General features: G+C 36.8%; 2 protein-coding genes across 2 annotated transcripts in view; one reads left to right on the top strand and one right to left on the bottom strand.

Moving 5' to 3' along the window:
- Positions 1 to 38: 38 nt before the first annotated feature.
- LOC138936545 (serine-rich adhesin for platelets) overlaps positions 39 to 23,471 on the top strand; it is a 39,305-nt gene continuing 15,872 nt past the window's right edge. Inside the window, exons 1-8 of the mRNA XM_070302013.1 lie at positions 39 to 142; positions 218 to 1,124; positions 2,887 to 2,996; positions 3,383 to 3,588; positions 3,748 to 3,936; positions 4,029 to 4,172; positions 5,411 to 5,507; positions 7,720 to 7,884. Of these exons, the coding sequence (XP_070158114.1) occupies positions 943 to 1,124; positions 2,887 to 2,996; positions 3,383 to 3,588; positions 3,748 to 3,936; positions 4,029 to 4,172; positions 5,411 to 5,507; positions 7,720 to 7,884 (1,093 nt within the window). The 5' untranslated portion in view covers positions 39 to 142; positions 218 to 942. The remainder of the gene's footprint in view (positions 143 to 217; positions 1,125 to 2,886; positions 2,997 to 3,382; positions 3,589 to 3,747; positions 3,937 to 4,028; positions 4,173 to 5,410; positions 5,508 to 7,719; positions 7,885 to 23,471) is intronic.
- Positions 4,421 to 5,140, bottom strand: LOC138936546 (cilia- and flagella-associated protein 299). The gene has a single exon (XM_070302014.1). The coding sequence runs from the start codon at positions 5,138 to 5,140 to the stop codon at positions 4,421 to 4,423; it is 720 nt and encodes a 239-aa protein (XP_070158115.1).

Raw genomic sequence — 23,471 nt, 5'->3', positions numbered from 1 at the left:
ATATGTGTATATTGAGTTTTGCAGTGTTCTCATAAGAACAATCGTTGATGTTACATTGGAGTTAACTTTATCAAGAGATGTGCAACCGAAGGAAGAATGAGAACAATACTGAAAAGAAACGAAAAAGCAAAAGCACTTTCGCGTACGTCAAAATGTTGAATTATTTTATCGCTTCAAGGAATGGAAGACGGAAAATTCTTATATCATTTTCTTTCAGCATCTACTATTCATTTCTGAATACATAGTATCTCATTTAACAAACGGAAATCCAAGAAGGAAATACGTAATAATACTATTCATTTCCCGCGAATTAATTCTTATCGCGATGAAACACGCAGCTGGGGATCGAGGCGCGTCAGCGAATTCTGCGCATGCGCGTTGAAATTTGTCTCCCTACCCTCACGCGAAACGACGAAACCACCGACCACAAGGGAATACAACGTCTCGTAAGGTCACCGATGTCGGGCATGCGCAATCGCATCCGCACACCGACCGGTAATCCCATAGTGCATCTTATTTTTCCGTCACGATCTTTCACAAAAAAAATCTACGCTGATGTGGACAATCCAATAAAAAAAGAGATGGTCGAAGAAAACGGAAGGGACGGTTGACGTTTCGAACGCGTCGCGTCGCGGCGCGCGCGTCCATCCCTGCTCCATTTCACACCCTTTCTCACGTTCCGAACACTGCTCCTTCCTACGTACGTGCGTACATACGTACGCAGCGCGTGTGTCCGTAGTGATTGTCCGCGTACGAGACGCCGCGGTGAATGAATGACGTAATACGGGCGGACTTAATCGTTAAAGTAAGACAGTGGTAAGCGGGAACGAGCCTGAATCGGGTCCTCCTTTGCATCGACACTCTTATTACGCGTCTCGCAGCATTGTGCGCGCGCCGCGCGTTTTTCGCGGCACGTGCAGCGCGACAGCAGTGCGACACGCAATGGCCACGGACTGCGTGGTTGACGGTGATTACCTGGGTGCGTACTCGCGCTTCTTCGCGGAGTTCGTCGCCCGGGTAAATCCGAACGATCAGCTGCCCGTCAAGGTGAGCGCTTACGACATCGACGAGAGCGAGCTGGTCGGTGAGGTCATCAGCGTGACTCTACAGTATCTCAATAAAACGTAAGCATACAAATTTTTTCACAAATTTTTGTTCAAATTGTCGCGTGGGCGAGTAATGATGTTCGTCGTATATATACGTATGTATATGTGTTTGACATTCTACAGAAATGCCCGCGGCATCGAGTTTATCGCTTTCGAAATCATATCGCGAGCTATTCGTAGGGAAATCTTATCTTTGGAGAGTACTCTTGGAATGTCTAGGATAAATATTAGAAGAACATGTAGTACAAAAATGTGCTCCGATTAATCCCACCACCCCCGACTTGTTTCCGTGAACGCGTTAATTGAAGAATCGATTATGATTTTATTGCTCATCGTCAGTTTTTCCTAGAAATAAACATGGAAAGAGGGAAGCGAAGAAGTAACTTCAATCACAACTGATTATAATAATATACTTATAATATATACAGTGTTAGAGAAAAAGAGAAAATTTCGTAATCTTTCTCTCTCATATGTATACATATTCACTCGCCTTCGCGAATAAAGGAAATACCCATTATTTCTAATAAGAAATATTCGATCACTTTATGAGAAACAAGCGCAAAAGTAATGACAAGAATATTGTTCGAAATAATTTCTCGATACGATTTTTCAAAACGTTTTAATCCCGAGCAAACAATCTATTTTTCTTTGTTGATTCATCGTATAATTATGTGTGAAAGGCAATGATCTTTTTTTTTTTATTAGGTAATATCTTCACTTAACTCAATTTTTTAAATTTTTTATACAATTTATTGAAGCAAATGCGAAAATACTTGTTAAAAATAAGATACTTAATATTTGTAGTAGCTTATTTTTATAAAGGAAAATGAAACAGGAAAAAACAGAACATGCAAAATTACGAATATTTTTTCTTCTCAGTTTAAGTAAACGCGAATTTGTATTGTAGTTCTAATACAGAAATGTTCCAGTGCTTTTAAAACAACGAGAATATGTGGTGTGCGTGCGTGAAAAAGTTAACACGCAAAAAAGTTACGCATAACTGCTCGGCGTATCATGCGAAAGGGAAACTTGCACAAAGGATGGAATTTTACTTGGCGAGTGAGTACATACGTATATGTATTTGCTGTTTTAAAAACTGCAAATTTTGCGAAAAGACGCAGAAGAAACACGCGGGATCGTGTAATGAAAACTACTTCCGCGTCGTTTATTTGCTGCAAGTGAAATCACGAGGCTATCACCATTCATCGTCGTCGTTGTCACGCTCTGAACGAAAAGGATAAACGATGAAAGATAAATGAGAGAGATAGCGAAGCGAACACGGACTTTTCTCGTAGGCCTCGAATACTTAAGTTTGCTTCTCTCAGTCGTACTCTTTCCATGTTTTCTGTTGTGATTTTTTTTCTTTTCTTTTTTCTCTTTTAAAAATTGAGTATCTGCTTATTTTATTTTAAACACGAAAAGGGAGAAAGAGAGAGAACGCGATGTAATTAAGAAAAAGAAAAGTAGATTTTCCATCAAAGATGTGCATACTTATTATAATTTTAAAGATGCAGATATATTCATTATTTACTTTTACTTCTCTCTCTCTCTCTCCCTTTTGAAAGTTTAAATTTGCGAAAAATTGTTCTAATTTTTAATTACTTATAATTGTTATAAAACTATCGCTACAAGCTTTGTATTCAACAAGAAAAATCGATACCGAGTTGATTAAAGAGTACGTTCATAGAGTTTATTTAAGCATTATATATACTCGATAAACACTTTTAGAAAGTAAAAAGGATAACAGGATAAACGTAAACATACACGGGACTGATTTCAGATATTGTCCTCCGAGTTTACAATCCTATATCGTGCATCTCGTGATAGAAGCAATCAAATCAACATGCAAGAAGCAACCCGAGATTTGCGGATTAAGACCACAAGAGAAGAGTAAGTTCATTTTTAATCATTTATTTATATATTAAGAAATTAAAATATATTTTTATTTATTTACACACACACACACACACACACACACATTTACATATTAATGAGAAAAGAAATTCTTTGACAAATAAACGTATGAAATAATTACAAGATAATCAGTCGAGAAATATGCGCTGAAGGCGCGAAACACGAGTCGTCCATCTCGAAAGTGATATGCGAGTCCATTTTCTTAACACTTATAATAAGATCTTAATGGAATTGGTAATGAACATAGAATCCAGAGATACATGTATCGAATTTGGGAACATTTCGATTAAACAGCTTATGAGAGATAATCGAAACAAAATAACTTATATTCAATATTTTTAATCATCAAATTTTTCTTGCAGCATACGCACCTTTAAAGCTTATGCAGGCTGTCACGAACGAGGTAAACGAGATCTGCAGGCGATATTTAGACAACAGTAGGCTGGCACTTCTGCCGCCGCCTTCGTCGACGCCGCAGGTGACGGTGGGTGCCACTAGGAATGCTAGGAGAAAAATGGAGGACCGCCATATGGTCCTACATGATTTGCACACTATTTTTAACATTCAGGTAAGGAGATTTGGCAACAAGTTTCACGACAATTAAAATTAAAGTCTGAAATTATTATACTAAATGCATAAGAGTGATAGATAAAAGTCGTAATAAAACAGGGAACATTACTCTTTGATTTACTCTAAAATATATACTAAATGATATTGTTTATTGCAGGACGACACGATTGTGAATTATTATGCAGTGTTTGATGGCCATGGCGGGCAGGATGCTGCGACATATTGCGCCACACATCTGCATCAATATTTGGTCGAGAGTGTTTACTATCCTACGGATCCGGAAAACGCGTTGCGCGACGCTTTCCTGATTACTGACGCGCAATTTATAGCAAAATCGAGTACGCAGGTAAACATTTCTCGCACATACACAGTGCCAATATGTTGCTCCTCGTATTTTGATATCCGATAATCTCTACTGATCATTATCGTCTGCTGCAGAAATTAAACGGCGGAACCACCGCGGTATGCGCATTGCTGTTAAACAAAAAGTTATACATCGCTTGGGTCGGCGATAGTATGGCTTCCCTGGTCACGGGCGGCAACGTGAAACAATTGGTGAATCCTCATCGACCCGCACGAGAAGTAAATAATCTAGATTCTAGATTCATATTTTAATACAATAGAATAAGATTTAAAAAATGTAAATCTTTTTTGAAACACACAAATTTGAAGTTATAAATTTAACTTTTTTGTTCATTAAAATTCTCTTTAATTGCCACTGTTTTTTTACATTTTTTTTTTTTTTTTTTTGGAAAGTGTCGAGACAAGATTAATTTTGTGATTCGCGAAACATCTAACCAGCGTAATAAAACCGAATGCTATCAACGCCTTTAATTTTCAAGGATGATTTTGCTTCTGATCACATGATCATACAATATCACATGCTCGTAAAATGGGCAATGTATCCGTACTCTTGTTGTGTCTATACCAGGTGATACGACAGTAGGATCGACAGTGATTACCTGTCTGTCGTGAATATTTTTAAACAGCAAGCCACGTTTGGAATCTACAATCGGTACGTAATTGCGGGTTTCATTCAAAGACGTTCTTCCCGTTCTCCAGTGATAATACGCGAGATCTCGCTTGAACGGTGACAATCTTTTTTCGCCGCGATAATACGGCAACCAATTTTCCGATTTGAGTCGGTCGCCGAAATCAATGTAGGCCGATTCCTCGAATTGTCGCAATTTCGTTGCAAAGTGACGGACGAACACGATAGTCGACGTATAACCCAATCTGTTGGATCGCTCGCGTAGACTAAGTTCCTCCATTAACCTACCGGCGGGCGTTACGTATTCGCAGGTGAGTACGTAAGGCCGATGAACGGGAAACAGCAGATTTTTCACAATTCGTAAGCGACGATAAAAGCTTCTTTTGCTTAGGATCTCACCGGTACAGCGGTAACCGAGCTCGGCCAATTGCCGCGCGGTTTTACTGCTTCGAACATAGTAGATGTCTACTGGACTCACCAGCGAGTCTAAATATTCCTCGTAATTTTCAAAGTCCAACAGTCTTCTATCACTGTCGGTCTGCGTCCCGATGATTGTCATATTGACAAAGAGATAGATTCTTAAACCAATAATTTTTTACATTGTGTGTCATCGTGCAACGTATTTAAAATACCTTGTCCTATATAAACAATCGAGACACGCAAAATGCATATCCAAGCGAGAATATCGAAGTATCGACATATTTGACGCTTGCGAGAATGTTACGCTCATGCAACGATAATTTTTATTGACAATGTCATATGCGAAATTTATGGAGCCAAGATAGCAACGACGTGTCCTATTTTTCACAATCTATTTTTTTTCTCTTAGGATGAAAGCGAACGAATCCGCAATATGGGAGGAGTCGTCGTTCATTGTATGGGTGTCCTGCGTGTAAACGGATTCCTCAGCATATCTCGAGCCATAGGTAAGTCATTGTGACGAACATATCTGTTTCTTTTATTACGATAATTTAAGTTCCATATTTTTAATTTTTTTTTTTTGTTTTACATAAAAACATTGCAGTAACCCTATAATGAAAATGTTTATGGAAGAATATATATATAGTTTTTTTTTCTGCTCTATCTGATTCTTTCAATAAGCTTTTTACCACTGATTTACCGGCCGGTTTTTGCCGCGTTGCCGAAATGTAACGCGGTACGAAATTAATGTACAAGTGTACAGATGGAGACAGCCGTATAACGGACGTAGTATGATCGGATAATCGCGACACTCCATAGGAAACGCGAATAATCGCGAATAAGAAATCGCAATATTTATCTCTTGGCAAATAATTTATCGACTTATCGAAGAGATATTGATAAAATTGCACGTGAGAAGTTTAATATAAAGTTAGATCTAAAGATAGATCAACGATCTAACTCGCTTTTTGAAGAAGGGTGAGGGGTGAGTAACCTGAAGTTAATTTTTTTCAAATTCTCAAGTGTATTAGACAAGTATCGAAGACGAAGACTTCGTATGCATAGATGAGAATCATAAGATTGAAGAAAAAGATCTCTAATTGAACGTTTATATTCATTATTGCCAGGATATCCAATAAATATTATGCAAAAGCGCTTTTAATCTTCATTATATGAATTTTTCCTCCTTTCTGTATTTGAAGCAAGATGTGAATTCGGGAAAACGAGATTGGCAATGCGAAATTTCCGTTGAACGGAGATTAGCAATGACGAGAACGTGATTATTGACACGAGGCGCATTCTTTTTTCGTATCCATGGAAAATTCGAGTCGTCGATTGAAATATTTGCTGCTGGTCGCGTCCAAACGCGAGCCAAGTAAGGACGGGCAACGGGTGCCCAATTACGGCTTGAGACGCGACGTTTGTATGTAAGTGCAAAAAGGAGCTAGAAAAAATTCTGCCCGCGTGCGTTGGGTATCCTGTTGGTTCCGTTTGTCTGCTGACACAATAGTACGTGCAGTTACGCTCCGGGAGCGCTCCATCGAGTGGCTCGCATATCCGGAATACAATTAAAAAGACTATTTCTGCTTTCATCCTTAGCATATAGACACGTGCAAAGAGGTGGGGTCGATATTCGAACGTTCATAAATTTCAATTTATTGTTGACGCGTAGATGAAAAGTGACCTTTGTCACGCAGAGAATTTTTATCGTACGTATATATAATTTTAATTATCGAAATTTTTTTTTATTCTTTATCGTAATATGAGGCCTTATATAAAATTCGATTCAACGGCGTGAATTATGTAAGCTCGGCAGTAATGGCATGCTTTTTCCTCGAGAGTTTTATTAAACAAAGTTAACTCTCACCTCTTGTTGACACAGCGGATATCCCAAGTGAAATAAAAATTTCGGAAGGTTAATTACGAAAAAATTAATTTGGTTACGGCGAATGAGATAATACTTTCGGTTACGATAACAAACTGTTTCCATGTGTATGTACGTAAAGGAAGAGAAAAGAAACGGCTAGTTCAGATTCAGTTAATAACCGGAAGCACGTTGCGGTGGCGTCGTTATTTAAATTAGCCGCGCTATTCATTAAATAGTTAATTATAACTAATTGCGCGCTGCGTGGCATGTTTTTTACGTGTAAAATATCTGAATTACGGCTCTAGCGATGAATATAAACCGAGGTAAACAGTTACCTCGGCTATGATCTTAAGAAAGAACTGGATGGATCAACTACATCAAAAGTTAATAAATCTGTTAATACAAAGTACTTTTTTAATTTTTTAAAATATAAAATTAATAATTAATTTGTGAATTGAAGTAAAGATTTTCTAAGTCTTTATTTTCATGAATTTTTGTGTACAATCGCTATAAAGAAGTTAGTTCGATAAAACAGAATATTTAAATTATATTTTATAGGGCAAATTTTTACTTTTTTTCAACTCGCAAATTAATTATTAATTTTATATTTTAAAAGGCTAAAAGTGTGTGCTTTTCGCACAATGTCAAATTGATCTCGAAATGAATCTCGAAATGTATTATATTTATTAACTTCTAACATAGCTGATCCGTCCAGCTGATTCCTCCTTAATACACATATACTTTCGAAGTCGAGCATTCCTTTCCGCTTTTCGCGCTTGCGCCTGTAACATCTACTTGAAACAACGAAGAGAACGGTCGTTCTTTCTTAATTTTTTATTTTTTTTTTCCAGGCGATGTCCCGTATAAACCATATGTTAGCGGTGAGCCTGAGGTTCGATGCGTGTCTCTGGACGGTACCGAGGATTTTCTTATAATCGCTTGCGACGGATTGTGGGACTACGTTGATCAAAGGACCGCGGCGCTCCGCGTTTACCGGCAGGTGTTGCAGAATCCACGTAAGTTTTTTTTTTTTTTTTTTCATTAACAGTAACATAAATCGTAATAAGTCACGCTGCACGCAAGTGTTCGATAATCAAAATTTACTGCTACATATAACAGCTATATGTATTTTAATAGCTATTGTTGAGATAATTTTGATAACTTTTTAAAAGAATCATCTTTTCGATTATACCATCAATTATTAAAAAAAAAAAAACAACAAATGTATAATATATTATATATAGAGTTTTTTTAGGTGCTAATATAACACGATAACGCGCAATTTAATAATTTTTAAATTGCAAAATCTTGGAAAAAATCGCAAGAATACTTCTTGCGAAAGGAACTTTTTATTATCATAAATAGCGAGGAGAAAACTGATCCAATATTGTCGTTCGATAAGTGCAGGAAATCCAAGTCGAGTTATTTCCATTATCGTGTCGCCGGTAAAGATAGAACGATATTCGAGAAGTTAAGAGAAACGATGTGGTCTCGTCGAGAAATATGCGCTAGAAAAGACGAATCTCTTTCTAATCTAGTCGATCTCCTCCTCGTGGTCTTTACTTGTCATGCTCTGCTTCCCTGATTTCCGGGATGGACGCGACATAAAATTTGCGTAGCCTTTTACGACGTGCTTGTCCGTCGATTGATAACGACATTTTTGGCAAGGCATGCAGAAAATAACTTCGGTAATCCCATTGTTCAGCCGAACTATTCAGCGATCCGCGTTTCTCGTAGATTGAGCTACTTTTTTACAAGGAGAGATGAGAAAGCGAGAAGGGACATCTGAAGCAGCAGGTGAACGAGAAATTATCACGATTTCGTGCAGATGCACACAGCTGTGGCATAGAGATATTTTTATCATCTCCACCGAAAGAGGAAAGAAACAAATTTTCCTGCGTTTAAACGATATTAATAGTTATAATAACACATTAAACTTCTTTTATTGTTAGTCATGAATCTTTGCAGAATCACATTGATTCGATACTCTCATTTTATTCATTTGGAAATTAGCTATAACTCTTTCAGTATGTTTTTTTTTTTTTTTTTTTTTTTTTTTTTTTTTTTTTTTTTTTTTTTTTTTGGAGTGCCGATAACTTTCAGTACAAAATCCTTTTTCGAATCTTGCGAATTTCGCTCGGATAATGATATCATAATTGAATCGTCTTTCTCATTTAAATTGTAAAGCGCTAAATCTCACAGATACTGTATGTAAAATTTCCTTTTTTCGCCATCGACCACTACATCTTGCGCGGTTTTGTTTCTTTTTTTATAGTATTGATGAAAGGTTTACCGAACGTATAACGCGGATCCGAATGCTTCTCTTGGCTTCTTCCTTCGTCCTCGGGCGAGCCAAGTCAGGCCAATGCCTGGCGGCTCTTCCGATCATTCGCTCGCTTGTCATCCGTTTGCACGGCCGTCTTTTCTCTCTCGTCGTCAGGACGTTTTTCCTTCGATTGATTTTTCGCGTCTTAGTTGGTGACTCAGTGATTCACAGTGATTCATAGTGTTCTCGAGGAGGAGGACCTCGGACTGTATATTAGGAGTCCGACCAATAAGCTTTCGCGTGAGTCTTGGCTGGTAAGTCGCAGACCACCCGCAATCGATTAAACCGCGAATAACGATAGAAAGATTTATTTAGTAATCCTTAAAAGAAATAATTTATTCTTTTATACTATTTTAATTATGTGGCAATATCTATTAATTTATTATCATTGCCAATTTATAACTTTGTCCTATTTTCCCGACATTTTCAATTATCTCGCTCAATTTTATTCTTTATTTTTGAAGATTTTTAGAGCTTTTTGTAATTAATATCGTTGTCTCGAAATTAACGCTCGTCGATCATGGATGATATCATCTCGTGTAACTTGTACAGAAATCGCAACTGAATATTGCGCGCATATAAGACGACGAGATTCAATATTTTCTCTTCTTAGTAAAAAAGAAGGAAAGAAGAAGAAAACTAATCGAGCAATGGGCGCATGGCCGACCATTGTCGTCGGGCGAGAGACGTTTTCCCAGCGACGTTGCGTCCATCATTCATCGCGAAAGGAGTCCGGAAATCTCTCTCCCCTCTCGCGAAATTACCGTATTGTCGTTCGTGCAAAATATGTCTACCCGTTAGGAAGTGTGCGATTATTGTCGCCATCCGCCGCGCCGACGTAATCTTTCTTCCGCGCTTTTACGCAAAGGAATTTGAAAATTACGTAAATCCTGTCCCGATTCGCGTCGTTGAAGTCCGTGTAGAAGCTGCGCTGCACCTGAATTTCGATATAGAATGACATAAATTTTTAACACGGCAAAGTTTTTAGAGAAATTTAAATTCTTAACAAAATTGTTTCAACATTAATTTTTTTTTTTTTAATCTATATATATATAATCATAAATGATTAGTGAAAACAGACAATTTCGCTTCAGGATAGATAAGAACAGATGAGAAAATAAACAAAGAAACGCTAATTATTGCTTTGATTTTATTCATAATATATATAACGCAAATAATTTTTTTTCTAAATGATAAAATGGACATTTAGAGTACAGGATTTGCAATAGATGATTTAAATTAATTTAAATCATTAATTCTTCGATTGTAAATTCTCGATGTCTCCTGGATATATGTTTTATTATTTCTGGAATTCGTCTCGGATAATCATGAATAGTGGACTTATTGATCTTAAATTGCCTTATTGACTTTAAGATAATTCAAATCACTTTAATTTCAAAACCTCAATTATTTATCAAACAATAGGTATATATTTACGTTTCAAAATTCCAACTTTGAATTATAAATATATACAAATATACAAATCGTAGCAATTGATAGAACGTGTTAATCTTTCCTCGCTTCAGGCGGATTTGAAAAGCAGTAGAATATTTGTAAAGATCAGTATATCTATGACGCGGTGAAACTTCAGAGGAGAATGCAACATCCGCTGCATTACAATCGTCGATTGGGGAATAACGCACAGAAATAACGCGTTATTCGCATATAGAATCACGCGACGTACATCTAAAATTGACGACGTTTGTGCCGGCACTCGGGGAAGATACTTCGCGGCTAGTAGTAAAGAACGCGGTTGGTCGCGCAGTATCCCAGAAATATACGTCGGTGATTCTGTCACGCTCTGACGCATCGTTGACACGATGCATAGTCCGACCTAACTTTGCTCTTCGTATCTTAAACAACATTCTGTATAAATCTGTGATGACGGCACAGCTGTACGTTCACCGCGCGTTGCATCTGCTTTGGTATTGGGACTAGCAATCGCATAATTTATCCGACTATAGCATATATTTCTTTTTCTTGCCGGGTATGTAGATGTATTCATTATATTACATTAATTACATACAAAAATTACCCTGGGAAAAATCACGAAAATAGAAAAATCGATTTTTTTTGGCAATTTCAACGATCTTATGTTTTCTTCAACGAAATTGCTTCAGTTTAATAAGCAGAAAATTTGTAAATTTTAATAGAAATTTCGATATCGATTATTTGTAACGACATGTACATATTATTTATAAATGTAACGTAATTCTCTAAAAAAAAAAATATATATATATATATGTTTGACTTTACGATTCTACTTATACATATATAGCACCTGTTATCGCATGTTCGGTCATTTTACAACATATTGGATCGATAACAAAATATATTTCAGGCATTTTACAAGTTCACTCTAGTCAATTGAAATAATATTTCGAAAAACTATTAATTTGAATACAAATTACAAAAATTACTCGCTTTTAATTCTGATGTTATAATTAATTGACGCTATAACTGAGGACTTGTATTATTAATTCAAATTTCTTTACTTTTATTGGTTGATTATCGCTTGTCTTACAACTTTCTAGTAATAAACCATTAACAAAACCAGTTTCGTTTAATCTCGGTTAATTGAAACCTCCGGAAGAGACGCGATTCGGCTTGGCTCGACTCGGCTCGGCTCGGCGCATGGCAACAGTGCAATGGCGTTAAAATATCGCAATAAGGCATTAAACAAAGGAATCCGGGAGGAGCTGAACCAAGACCGCGGTTACTGAAGCGAAACGCCTGGAGCGTTTCTTCGTCTCGAAAGGACTCGCCGGGGGAACGAGTACTCCGGAGAGAAGGGGAGGATAAGGATGAAGATGAGATGGGTGGGACGTGAAGGAAAAGGATATCCATTCACGAGGGATCGCGCGAAAGGCGAAATTTGGGTTATACCAGTTTCTTATTACCGAGCTCTATCCGTTAATGTTTCCTTCTAATTTTGTCTTTTGTCTCTCTCTCTCTCATATCCTTTCTGAAGGGCCTCTAAATGTATGATGATCAAAGCGTTCCCTAATGTTGATTAAACATAGTATCGATTGCTTTGATTTTATTTAATTATAATATTAATTGTCTTTTATAACATAATTTATATTTTTAATTAATTTTTATTCTTCTTTTTTTACTGTGAATGTAACTTAGACTGTTATAATTATTTTAGTTGTTTTTATATTTGTAGGTAAACGTATCTTTTGCCAATCACTGTGTTTTCATGCCAGGCATTTGAATACACATATAGCAAGTTCAAATTTTGAACGACAGATGTAATGTCTAATAAATATTAAGAGATTATTTTCAGAAATCTATATTAAAATTTGAACTCACTCTTTTGTTCCTTATTAAATTTAATACTTAGTTAAAATTATTTTTGATTCGTAAATTCATACATGTATAATATATTAACAATGCGATACTATTTTAAACATGAAAATAAATATTATTTCTTTGATGATATTATTTAGAAAAAGAGGAGAAAAAAGAAAGAGGCAGAGAGAGAGAGAGAGAGAGAGAGAGAGAGAAACAATTAAATTATTTATTTTATTTATTTGTACAAAAAGAAAGAAAATCCATCTAGTTACATATAGAAAAATAATCAAATAGATATTGAGAAACAAAAAAAAAATTAATTAGAGTAATTATGCTCGAAATTAATCGTCACGAGAGAAATCGGTACCAAATGCGAAATCGTTATTGGATATCCGGAACGTAATATTCACTGGTACTTATTTTCGCCACGCACACCGAGTGTATACGACCGGTCTGACAGTGGTGGACCTCGTCCTCAAAAAGATCGGTCGAAGGCCACGATCGAAGAGACATATTCAACTCTACCTCTCCGATACTTCGGATAATCCACGAACGGCGAGACCGATCGTTCCGTATCTTTTTTTTCGCGGCTGCGAAAAAGCTCGGATATGCCTCGTTATTCCGTACGATGATCAGCATTGTCTCGCATGAGAACCGCTGAACTGCAATAACGTTCACGACGATCGCCCGTACAGTCATCGGAGCAGCCTAACCGCACGCCCGATGAATCATCCCAAGGATCCCGTCCGTCTTAATCCCTCGATATCGCGCTCATCCTTGCAGCTTTCGTCGCGCGATATCTGCTTCAAGAACAGATTTCTTTAGATTTATATACTATAGTAATATTTTATATTGCTAAAGATAAGATCGTTGTATAGACGATAAATTTATTAACGAATCTATACATTTATATATAATCGATTTTTCTTAATCGAAGTTTTAAATTCGATACATATTTAAGTTAAACGTTTCTGATTCTTATCAAAATTGAAGACGACTTCAATTGCATTGTTCTAGCAATAAGACATTGATGAATGGGATATCGTTAACGCTTTCTCGTCGAGGCGTCTCAACGAAGCCGGATACAATCGCATCCGATATTACGATCGAAAACAAAACCCAGCCAAGGAGAGGCGAGGCGAGGCGTCTTCGTGCTTTTTATGCTTATGACGCCAGCGAGTAGTTCCAATTTTAGTGTGGCATGCGAGCACCGAGACATTCGTATCTGACTCACGACGACATTCCCGACATTGCTCGCCGGATGAAATTGATTTTTTAATACCCGTCGAGTTTGTGCGTGTCAAGCGCGTTGGTTCAAAAGGAGGGAAACTCTTGCCGGGAGTACCGAAGGAGACCCGTATGAAAAGGTGAAAACGAAACGACGGAGACGACGCTCTTGAAAATTGCTTTCTCGCGATGTCACTTCGCGGCGGAGGCTAAAAATACGAACTGCCGCTTCACGACGTGTTAGGGCTATCTACATGCAGTCAGCGTTTGAAGGATTCTAACAGCTGAAAGGCATTTCTCGTCCTAGGACGCGCGACACACCTAAGGTCGACGACCTCATCTTTTCCGAGAGCGATACACGTCGGGGACGACGAAACGCTCATAGTATTGTAATCATGGTTCCTCTCGAGAGGCACTGACCTGCACAACCTGACGACTTGGGTGTGATTTCCATGAATTAGGCAGATATCGCGGCGATTTTCTCGCTTATCCAAGATATCGCTTCGTATTACAAAAGCCAGATAGTGATCTAAATCGCACTCGTATTTGATTATCCTTAGCACAATCGGGATATTAATCTCTCGGTGCACAAGGAGAAAAGAGATAAATTAAAATCTACTCTATTATGTATCTTTTCCGTTGTAAAATCTAATCTCTTTGTTGCTTTTAAAGGGGATAAATATAGAATGCTGTCTATTCGAAAGAAGTGATTAGTTAAATACGCGTCAGTTGCCAAGAGAGTCAGACGTATTCTCGATTAATTTAAGAACATTAAATTCCAATGGCTCGATTGCTATTTTAGTTTTATTTTTATGTCATGCTTATCTCGTTACATTATTCTGGCTATCTTTATCAAGAATACCCCATTAACGACTTCCGTTTAGGACTCGACTGCGGATGTTTATTCAGAATCTGTGATCGACACTTTGAATATAATAATAGTTCACATATAAGAGAAAGAGGGGAAAAAAACTTTCTTTTCTGCCATCGTTTTCACTAAGGCAATGAGTGGCGCGAGCTTTCGTGCTTATGACGATGATAAAAGGCGATGATGTCACCGACGGCAGTGGTTAATCGTTACAAAGCGCGTGAAAATATATATATATTTTACGTGTGATATGTGCCATCTGGTACACTTCCTTGTTCGCGTCGAGAAATATCAGCCTCTCCGCGCAGCGGACGCCACACCCACAACTTCTCGGTCCGAGTAATTGGGAGTTTCAGACTAGACGCGTACGTTTCACGACTATTAATTTATGCGATTTTATTTTCTTTAATTATTTCTAATATGCGAAAGAAGAAAGTAGGCCGGCTAGCATGCTTCGTTCATTGCGATGCGTATAATGATCTAGATATAAATTTCTTCTTCTCGTGGAATATCTTGTGCGCGAGATTGAGGAATTTTATTTATAACATTTATTAATCACAAATGAGATATTTTCTTTTTGTTTTGTTAACTTATGATAACGTATAATTACGGTTTTTTTTAAGACAAGATATTAAAATATTTCATAATAAGGGAAGAAGAAGGTAAAAAGATATTCATAAATATATGTTTTCCGATGTTTATATAATGTTCTTAAAAACTTAAATTAAATTAATCCTTTTCCTAATAATTGTTATCAAAACAATTTTCAAAACATCATATTTCCTTCATTGGTCCATATCATGTGGTTCCATATTTTGCGGTTGCTGCATATTACGCGGTTACCGCATATTAAAAAAAAGATGGACTCACCATGTTTCTTTCTTCTCATCGCATATTCATAAAAAAAAAAACTTATTTCAGTACGCGAATAAAAAGTGCATTATAATGATGCTTCAGATCGATATTGAGATATTTTACTGTTTCAAACATGCTTGTCGTTACTTTTTATGACTTTAAAAAAAAAGGCAGCCCATCTAGAGAGAGAGAGTCTGAGATTATATCATCGTATTCTTAACAGTTACTAACAATTACATGCTATTACGTAAAATGGACCGCTTTATTTGTGAGCGGATAATTGATTTTTGATTTACGTCGTGAACGAACGCGTCTCCCGGTAAAAAAAAAAAAAAATACCGTCGTGTCTCGGCGACTTCTCATAAATGGAGAAACCGGCGAATTAAAGCGAGGAGTTTCCAGTTTCTCGTTACGAAAAACACTTTCCAGGCACATAAATGCACATCTCGTTTACGCCCGCTGAGTAATATATGAGTTTGATAAACTCAAACTTGAGAGTGTGTTATCTCGCGAGTATATACCATAGACACCGACTCGTAACCGCATAAGTAAGCGTAATTTTAACACGATGAGCCTAATAATTATATGGTAGATTATCGTCGAGAAAGTCACTCAAAGCCAAGCGCGTCGGATTCGCGAGCGTTCGTTACGCTTGTACGATCGCATTCGCGATCGTTCCACGTCGCGAAGATCGAGCAAAAATGATCCATATTCATTGTGGTTTAGGTTCGGTCGTTTTTTATTTATTTATTTATTTTTTTTTACTGGAGATAATACAGAACGTGGCGTTAGAACCGCGATAGATCAAGGTTACCACGCAGAAAATCAGAATCTTTTTGTGATCTTGGAAATATTTGCAAAAAACTGAACAAAAGCGGCAAAAGAACAAAATTGCAGCTAAATTCCAACATAGATTTTATATGCTTAAATGTATTTAGTGTCTAATATTTTTTTCCAACAAATTAAACTTTTCCTATATTTTATTTATCGAATATTTATTCATTTTGCTATCTGCATGCGCAAATTTCACGAAACGTATGACCGCTTGATAAAGATAAGAATGGAGAGATCGTGTCATCTCTTGAATACGTGACATTATATCGACGATTTGTGAAAATTTATTTTTCGATTATCGAATTCTAGTATCCGTTATCATATTCAACTGAATGATGGATTATCGGGAAAAAAGGAGCTTAGGCGCGAGATCTCTCGAAATAAAAACTGTCTGTTATAGACGAGAAAGGCGACTAAACTTATTCACTCGGTCATGAATGCGCGGTATTCTCGAATTCCTCGCTAATGTCAGAAAAAAAATGAATTAGAGCCAATTTTATAGACTATTTCTCCCTCCTTTCGTTCTTTCCTTCCTTGACGCGGAGCCATGAATAAAATCTTGAACGTGTTAAAATTCTATCGCATATAAAGATCGCTCCTTGAATTTCGCCGACCAATTAATTTTACTTGTTCCTACGCTCTAAATATTAATTATTTTTTACAAGATTTCTTAGAGTTTAAGCTTGCATAAGGGTGTAATTTGTTTTATTTATAAAGATGGAGATATAGACAGGGAGAAAGAGAGAGAGAGAGAAAGAGAAGGGGAAAAATGAGTCAGGAAAATTACATAGCTCGGAAAATGCTTATAATAGCTTCACGGTCGGATTTAAATTTAAAAAGGAAAATATATGCGAAAAGTTACCTATATAACTACAGTGTTTCACAATTCAAGCATGTATTATCTTAAAAGAATGTTTTTTTTTAATGTATTTATTATATTATTTAATAATTATGTATAATTCAAGTTTTCTCCGAATTCAAATCTCGAAATTTTCGAATCTTTCCATCGAAGCATCAATATCGGGCTGCAATTTGTGTTCGCGATTTGTCGCTTAATTCGGATTCGATTCGGCTTGTCGTGTGATCGTCGTGTGTATTATATGCTGTATTTTCGGGCTGCAATTTTTGCGAGCGAAAGGTTCTGTCACGCATGACAGGACGAAGTTCGCAGCTGTCACATTGGCCGGGTAATAACGGGCATCCATATAATTCGCCAATTATGCCCGACTATATATGAGTCATTCGCATCGATCTCGATCGCGCTTAATATTTTCGAATTATATTTTACGAACGTCATTAAAAAAGTAGATCTTGATGATTTTATCTATATATCATCCAAAAATTAAAAAATTCACGCTACGAACGCCCGTTCTCTTGAATGAAGAATGATCTTGCTTTTAACATTAACCGATTAACGATGATCTTATTGAAAGAATATAAATGTTTATTATACATTATCTGAGTATTAATAAAAAAAATTTTTTATCGATTTTATTAATAATATCATTAAAATATATCGTGATTATAGAACGATCGGACGGTTATCGTCGCGTGGCAACGCGATACCGTAATGCGTCGTATCGCTCATTTTCATGTACAATACGGACCACGTTAGGTACTCGAATGAATCATGCCGGCCGGAATGCGATTTAGCAACACTCACTACATAGTGCTTTTCTCTCGGTGCTTCGCCTCGTGGATCGGTAAAGGGTGAAGGCGCCGCGGCACGTCCGCAACGCACGCTTCGCCGGTTCTCTCTCTCTCTCTCTCTCTCTCTCTCTCTCTCTCTCTCTCTCTTTCTCCGTCTCTCCCTTCCTTCTTCCTTCCATCCGTTCGTCATTTCCACCTCCTCGGAAATCGCCCGGATGCGTGCCGCGCGATATAGTTGCGTCACGTTCGACCCGGTACGATTCGCGCGGAGCGAAGTAAAAAAAGGCTCTTTTTTGCGCACTGACAACTCGCTTTTTTATAAATATATATATATATATATATTTTATTTTGTATAAAATATATTCTATATACATCGTCATTCGATTACAATTATTCTGCTGTTAAATTTTTTGTACAATTAACATATATTATGAGTGATAAAATCGAATACTTTGCGTGCGAGTGTGTGCGTGTGTGTAGCTTTCTCTGTGAAATTAATATTTTTAAGTGTCTTAGGAAAGGATACTTCTTACGTTTCGATACTTCACATATAATGCGATTTATTCTCAAGTCTTATCGAGAAAAACTCTCAAAAAATCGATGAAAAATATATACTTTTTCATACATAATAAATATATCGACAAATAAATACAAATATGCTCTCTTGGCTGTATTATACGAAAAAAAAAAAAAAAAAAAAATTACCAAAATATTTATATACAACTTTGAAAATATCCGGTCTCTCCTTTAAACTTATGTAAAACCAATAAAACTTGTCGCTTTCCGTCTTGAATTCGCCCGTGAAAAATTCTGCTGTCATCGTCGCGACGTTATATAATTCAAAAACATGATTTAAGAGCCCAGATTTCTTTCCAGGCGATGGAAATACTGGCTATGATTCATCGCCGCGTCGCATAGAGAATATTAAAATCCGTGTAAATACTCTTAAATGTGTCCTTGGTCAACCTAACTATTTGCTGGAGAGGCCCGTGATCCTCTTGTCCATTAGACTCGAACGGCCCCGTTTGTTTCCTCGTTTCGCGCCCGAGAGCGCGGCTAATTCTAATAGCACGTGTTTATTACGCTAATTAACGCCGTCGTTATTTCGGATGGCCCAACCCAGAAAGAAAATTGTTAAAGCAGGTATCATTTAAGATATCTATTAGGGAGCGACAAGATATCAACTGGATGATTATTTTCTGTTTTTAAATATATAACGCAAATAAATATGCAATATCGATATTTTTCAAATACTTAATTAATTAATATAATATTAATGATTAATAATTATATTTAAAAACGAAAATTCTAAAAAAAAAATGTATTATCATGTAAACATATAGAGTACGAAAATTAAAATTTAATAGCTTTATTAATTACTAAATTCTTGATTCTTTTATAGCAATTATCGTATATGTGTGTGTGTGTGTGTGTGTGTGTGTGTGTGTGTGTGTGTGTGTGTGTGTGTGTGTGTGTGTATTTTTGTACATGTGCTGGTGCAAAATAGATATGACCTACGTATATTATTATATTAAGTATTTAAATGTAAAATACAAATTAAAATAATTCTTTTCATATATTATATAAAAATTTGCTAAAGTATAAAGATTGTGGTCACAAAGTTCTTTTGCATAGTGTATAAAGTATATAGTCTGAATAAATTTTAATTTTATGGAAAAAATATAATTTTATGCCAAGCTGGGTATTTGCGGTTGTTTGTTCTCTCTAATAGCTATGTTATGATAACATTTTAACCGCGAAATAGAAACGCGTTATTGTGGTACGTGTGTCATTTAAAATGTATGGAAAATTGAATTAACCAATATTTTTTTTCAATTTTTTGATATTAAAGTGAATTTTAGTGTCATAGAAACACTAAAATTTTTTTATCTAAAATTTTTTTATCTAATAAAAGAATATATATATATATATATATATATATATATATTCTTTAAAATTCCTTTCTTGAATATTAATAATAGTTTCGGTCATCTTTCCAAAATTCCTTAAATGCGAAAACGCGAAAGGGAAGAAAGACTGTTTATCGCATTTCATAAACGAAGTTTATTGAACGTTTATTTCACATTTTTTTACGTTTCTCCATATTCGTACGAAATAACATTCTCTCATCGACATGAACAATCGCGCGAGAAGATCGATCGTGCTGATTAAAAAAGGAACTTTCTACACTGGTGAAAGCAACGATTGAAAGCAACGATATAATTTCGATGAGTCCAATCTTTTGTACCGCAGATACAGAAAAATTATATCGCGACAGGGATGCGAATATCACGCGAGGGTGGCGTCGCGTGATAAATCATCGGGGGTGTCATCGTTTATTTCGTAAAATATTCGTACACATTACATTATATTCATTAGCAGAGTTTAAAACGGTTGCCAGGTTAAGTTGGGTGGAGAGAAGGAATAATTTTTTTTTTCTTTCCGATAAAAACTGCTTCATAAACGATAAAAATGAATATTCCGAAATCCTACGTCGCATAAACCGAATGGACACCCCATATACGATGGAGTAGCCGGCTGGCTGGCGCACGAGGGGTGACATGACTCATCTTCGCTCGCGCCACGGCCGGTGCTCGGCGGTGGCGACATCCGGTGGCGAGGGATGGCAACGAGCCGGTGAGCGAGAAGGCGCCGACGACGAGAGGATCAGTCGTGATACGCCACGCCCGGTATAAGGTCGTGTAGCATCGAACGGTTTGAACGTTAACTTGGTCCGCGCGCGACTTGGTTTGCCGCCGCGGTCAGGTAGTACTCCTTCTGTCACCTGGAACACCTGTGTGCGTACACCGCGTCGATCCCCGCGTTACGAGAGCGTAACATTTGTCTCGCGTCTGTCAATTTTATCATCGGCACGAACTTACGAAGTGGATCTGGTCGCGAATCTGTTTTGCGGAAACCTGCTGCCCGAGAATCCACCCAGTTCGGGGTATATCGTCGCCTCTGACAGAGAGCGTGAGTCATCGCTGTAAATTTTTTTTTTCTTTTCTTTCTTTTGTGTGTTTGTCTTTACCTCGTCCTTGTATCGAACGTCTTTGAAAATTTCAAATTATTATCCATAATGACCAATATTGTTTCCTTTTTTTCCACGAGACTAAAAAGAGTGATTTTGCAAAAAGTATAAGGGAAAATATTTATATTAAGAGAAAGAGAGAGAGAGAGAGAGAGAAATATTTTGGATTGTTTTAGTACTTTGATAAAGTAACGACCTTCACGTTTCATAAGCATATAACGAACAAACCGTTTAAAAATTTTCAAATTTTATGACAGCACACTTTTCGGAGCAACATCGTTTTCTCATATTTAGTAATGTCGACGGATATGTCTGATCTTGAAATATCGAGCTATAGGTCCTTTTCACTTTCCCGTTTAAAGAAACTTTTTGACGAAAAAAAAAAAAAAAATTAATAAACTTTTTACAAGACTTAAAATTTCGTCACAACGACGTTAAAACCCGACATATTCGCGATATGAGTAAAGCGAATAGTCGGCAATCTCGTGAACGAGACAATCGAACATTTTCCCGATGATGGCGAGAATTCGCAAAGCACTTGGAAGATACTCGATGTCGAAAGCAGACACGCGCGTCGAAATCTGGAATTTTTTTTTTCCCCCCCTGGTAACAGCGCCAAGACGTACGGGAAATCAGATATCGCCTTCTCCCTGGTAATGTGATTCGTGCTAGAGGATCTTCGAAAATATATCGAATAATATTAATTAAAAAAAGTAGAAGGCGAAATATTTCTATTTTTACCAACAGTAAACGCGATTTCTTTTATCTCTATCGGAATAAATCTTTCAAAAATAAAATTATACTATAAATTATACGTTTAGTGAAATCGGAATAATATGAAATAATATAAAAATTTAGAATCTTATATTTATTTAAAAGCTATACTATTTAATTTTTTTTATAAATTTTTTTAACGCAAGTGAAAAAAGAAAATTATTGTGTAAACACTATGCGTTAAAATAATCAAGAACCATTGAGCTTTTCCTACAATATTTCAACATCTCCTAATATACTTTATTTTGCGGATTAAATAGCGTTACGAGAAAATAATCCGCGCGAACTCATCCGGGTAACAGTCTGGTAAAGCCCGGACATTAAGAACGATAAGATTCGAAATGATACGTCGCGAAAAAGATATATATGCCGCGTCGTCACGCGGAGGGTTTCTTTTTTAATTTTTTTTTTTTTTCCCATCAGCTAAGATACGTCATATACAGAGTCTCTTGTAAAACGTTGGATTTTACTTGGCGCGGCCTAGCCTTAAGGCGGGTATACAATTAGCGAACGAACAGCGAATGCAAAAACGTTTTGAACGTTTTTCTCGCACGAATTGTCTTTGATGTACCGCCTCGTGAGGGAAATCTGCTGAATGATAATAACGAACGTTTGCATTCGCTGTTCGTTCGCTAAGTGTATATCCACCTTTAGACGAACAGGCAGGCAGTCGGCTCCGATGAACATTGGTTCAACGATCGTTCCGCGAGCGAGTACCTGGATACAATACTTACGCGCGTGCCACCTACATAATTCATATCGGTATATAAGAGCCGACCGTTTTGACGAGGAGAAAAAAAAGAGAAACCGCGAACGATGTTCTGCCGTGGAGGAGAGAATTCGTGACCGAGACGATTGGCCGCGCGAAATTCCGATCGGTCAGAATCCCGAGATCGAGAGAGCGGATGTGGAGGAATAAGCCCCGGGGGTTTTTTTTTTCCCCTCTCTCTCACAGCCACGCGGCATCCCCCGACGCGCGTAATCTAATATTTCCGTGTAATTTATATCGCCGTGCGTTGGCTGCAAAGAGAACCCGTACATCGGCGCCTGGCGCGGGCTTCTCGTTGGCGATAAAAAATTTATTTTATCTTGGACGCTTAAAGAGAGGAACTAAACGGATCTACCTAGCTACGTTAAAAGTTAATAAATCTAATACATTTCGTGAGGAATTCATGAATACATTTGACATCGCACAAACAAAGCGCGCACACTTTTAATCTTTCGAAATATAAAATTAATAATTAATTTTTTGAATTAAAATAAATATTTGCTCGGTAAAATATAATTTTATCTCAAAATCTCTTTATTCAAGTGCAATTTTATTATTTGTACTCCTAAGAGATTCAATTCGCAAATAAATCTTTATTTGACTTAAAAATTAGGGGTTGGGGGAGAACATTATTTTATTTGCCTAAATATCCGCTATTTAATTATTCAACACGATCTAATTATCATGTTAGTATCGCGTTAACTAATATTAGAATTATAACTGTTCATCAACGCAATAACAATGAGTCCGTTATCGAGTTCAGCCTATTGTAGGGTCGCGAACTGCGGCGTGCGATATCTCGAGATGAGTTTTTTCATTCATGGTCTTTATCACAGTTCCGCTATCAATGCTATATAACCAGTCTGTACTATAAGTGACCTTGGATAGCAACGATCACCACATTGAAACGCGATTGGAATTCATTAACCTTCTTTAAGGGAGTCCATTCGTAGTAAAATTTCTTCTAGGATC

This window comes from Polyergus mexicanus, unplaced genomic scaffold (genome assembly GCF_030449975.1).
Source record: "Polyergus mexicanus isolate NDT 795.1 unplaced genomic scaffold, iyPolMexi1.0 SCAF_9, whole genome shotgun sequence".
Classification (NCBI taxonomy): domain Eukaryota; kingdom Metazoa; phylum Arthropoda; class Insecta; order Hymenoptera; family Formicidae; genus Polyergus; species Polyergus mexicanus.
This window is presented reverse-complemented; position numbering and strand designations above follow the sequence as displayed.

Excerpts from the sequence above, each read along its gene's own strand:
- LOC138936546 (XM_070302014.1), bottom strand. The coding sequence starts at position 5,140 with ATGACAATCATCGGGACGCAGACCGACAGTGATAGAAGACTGTTGGAC.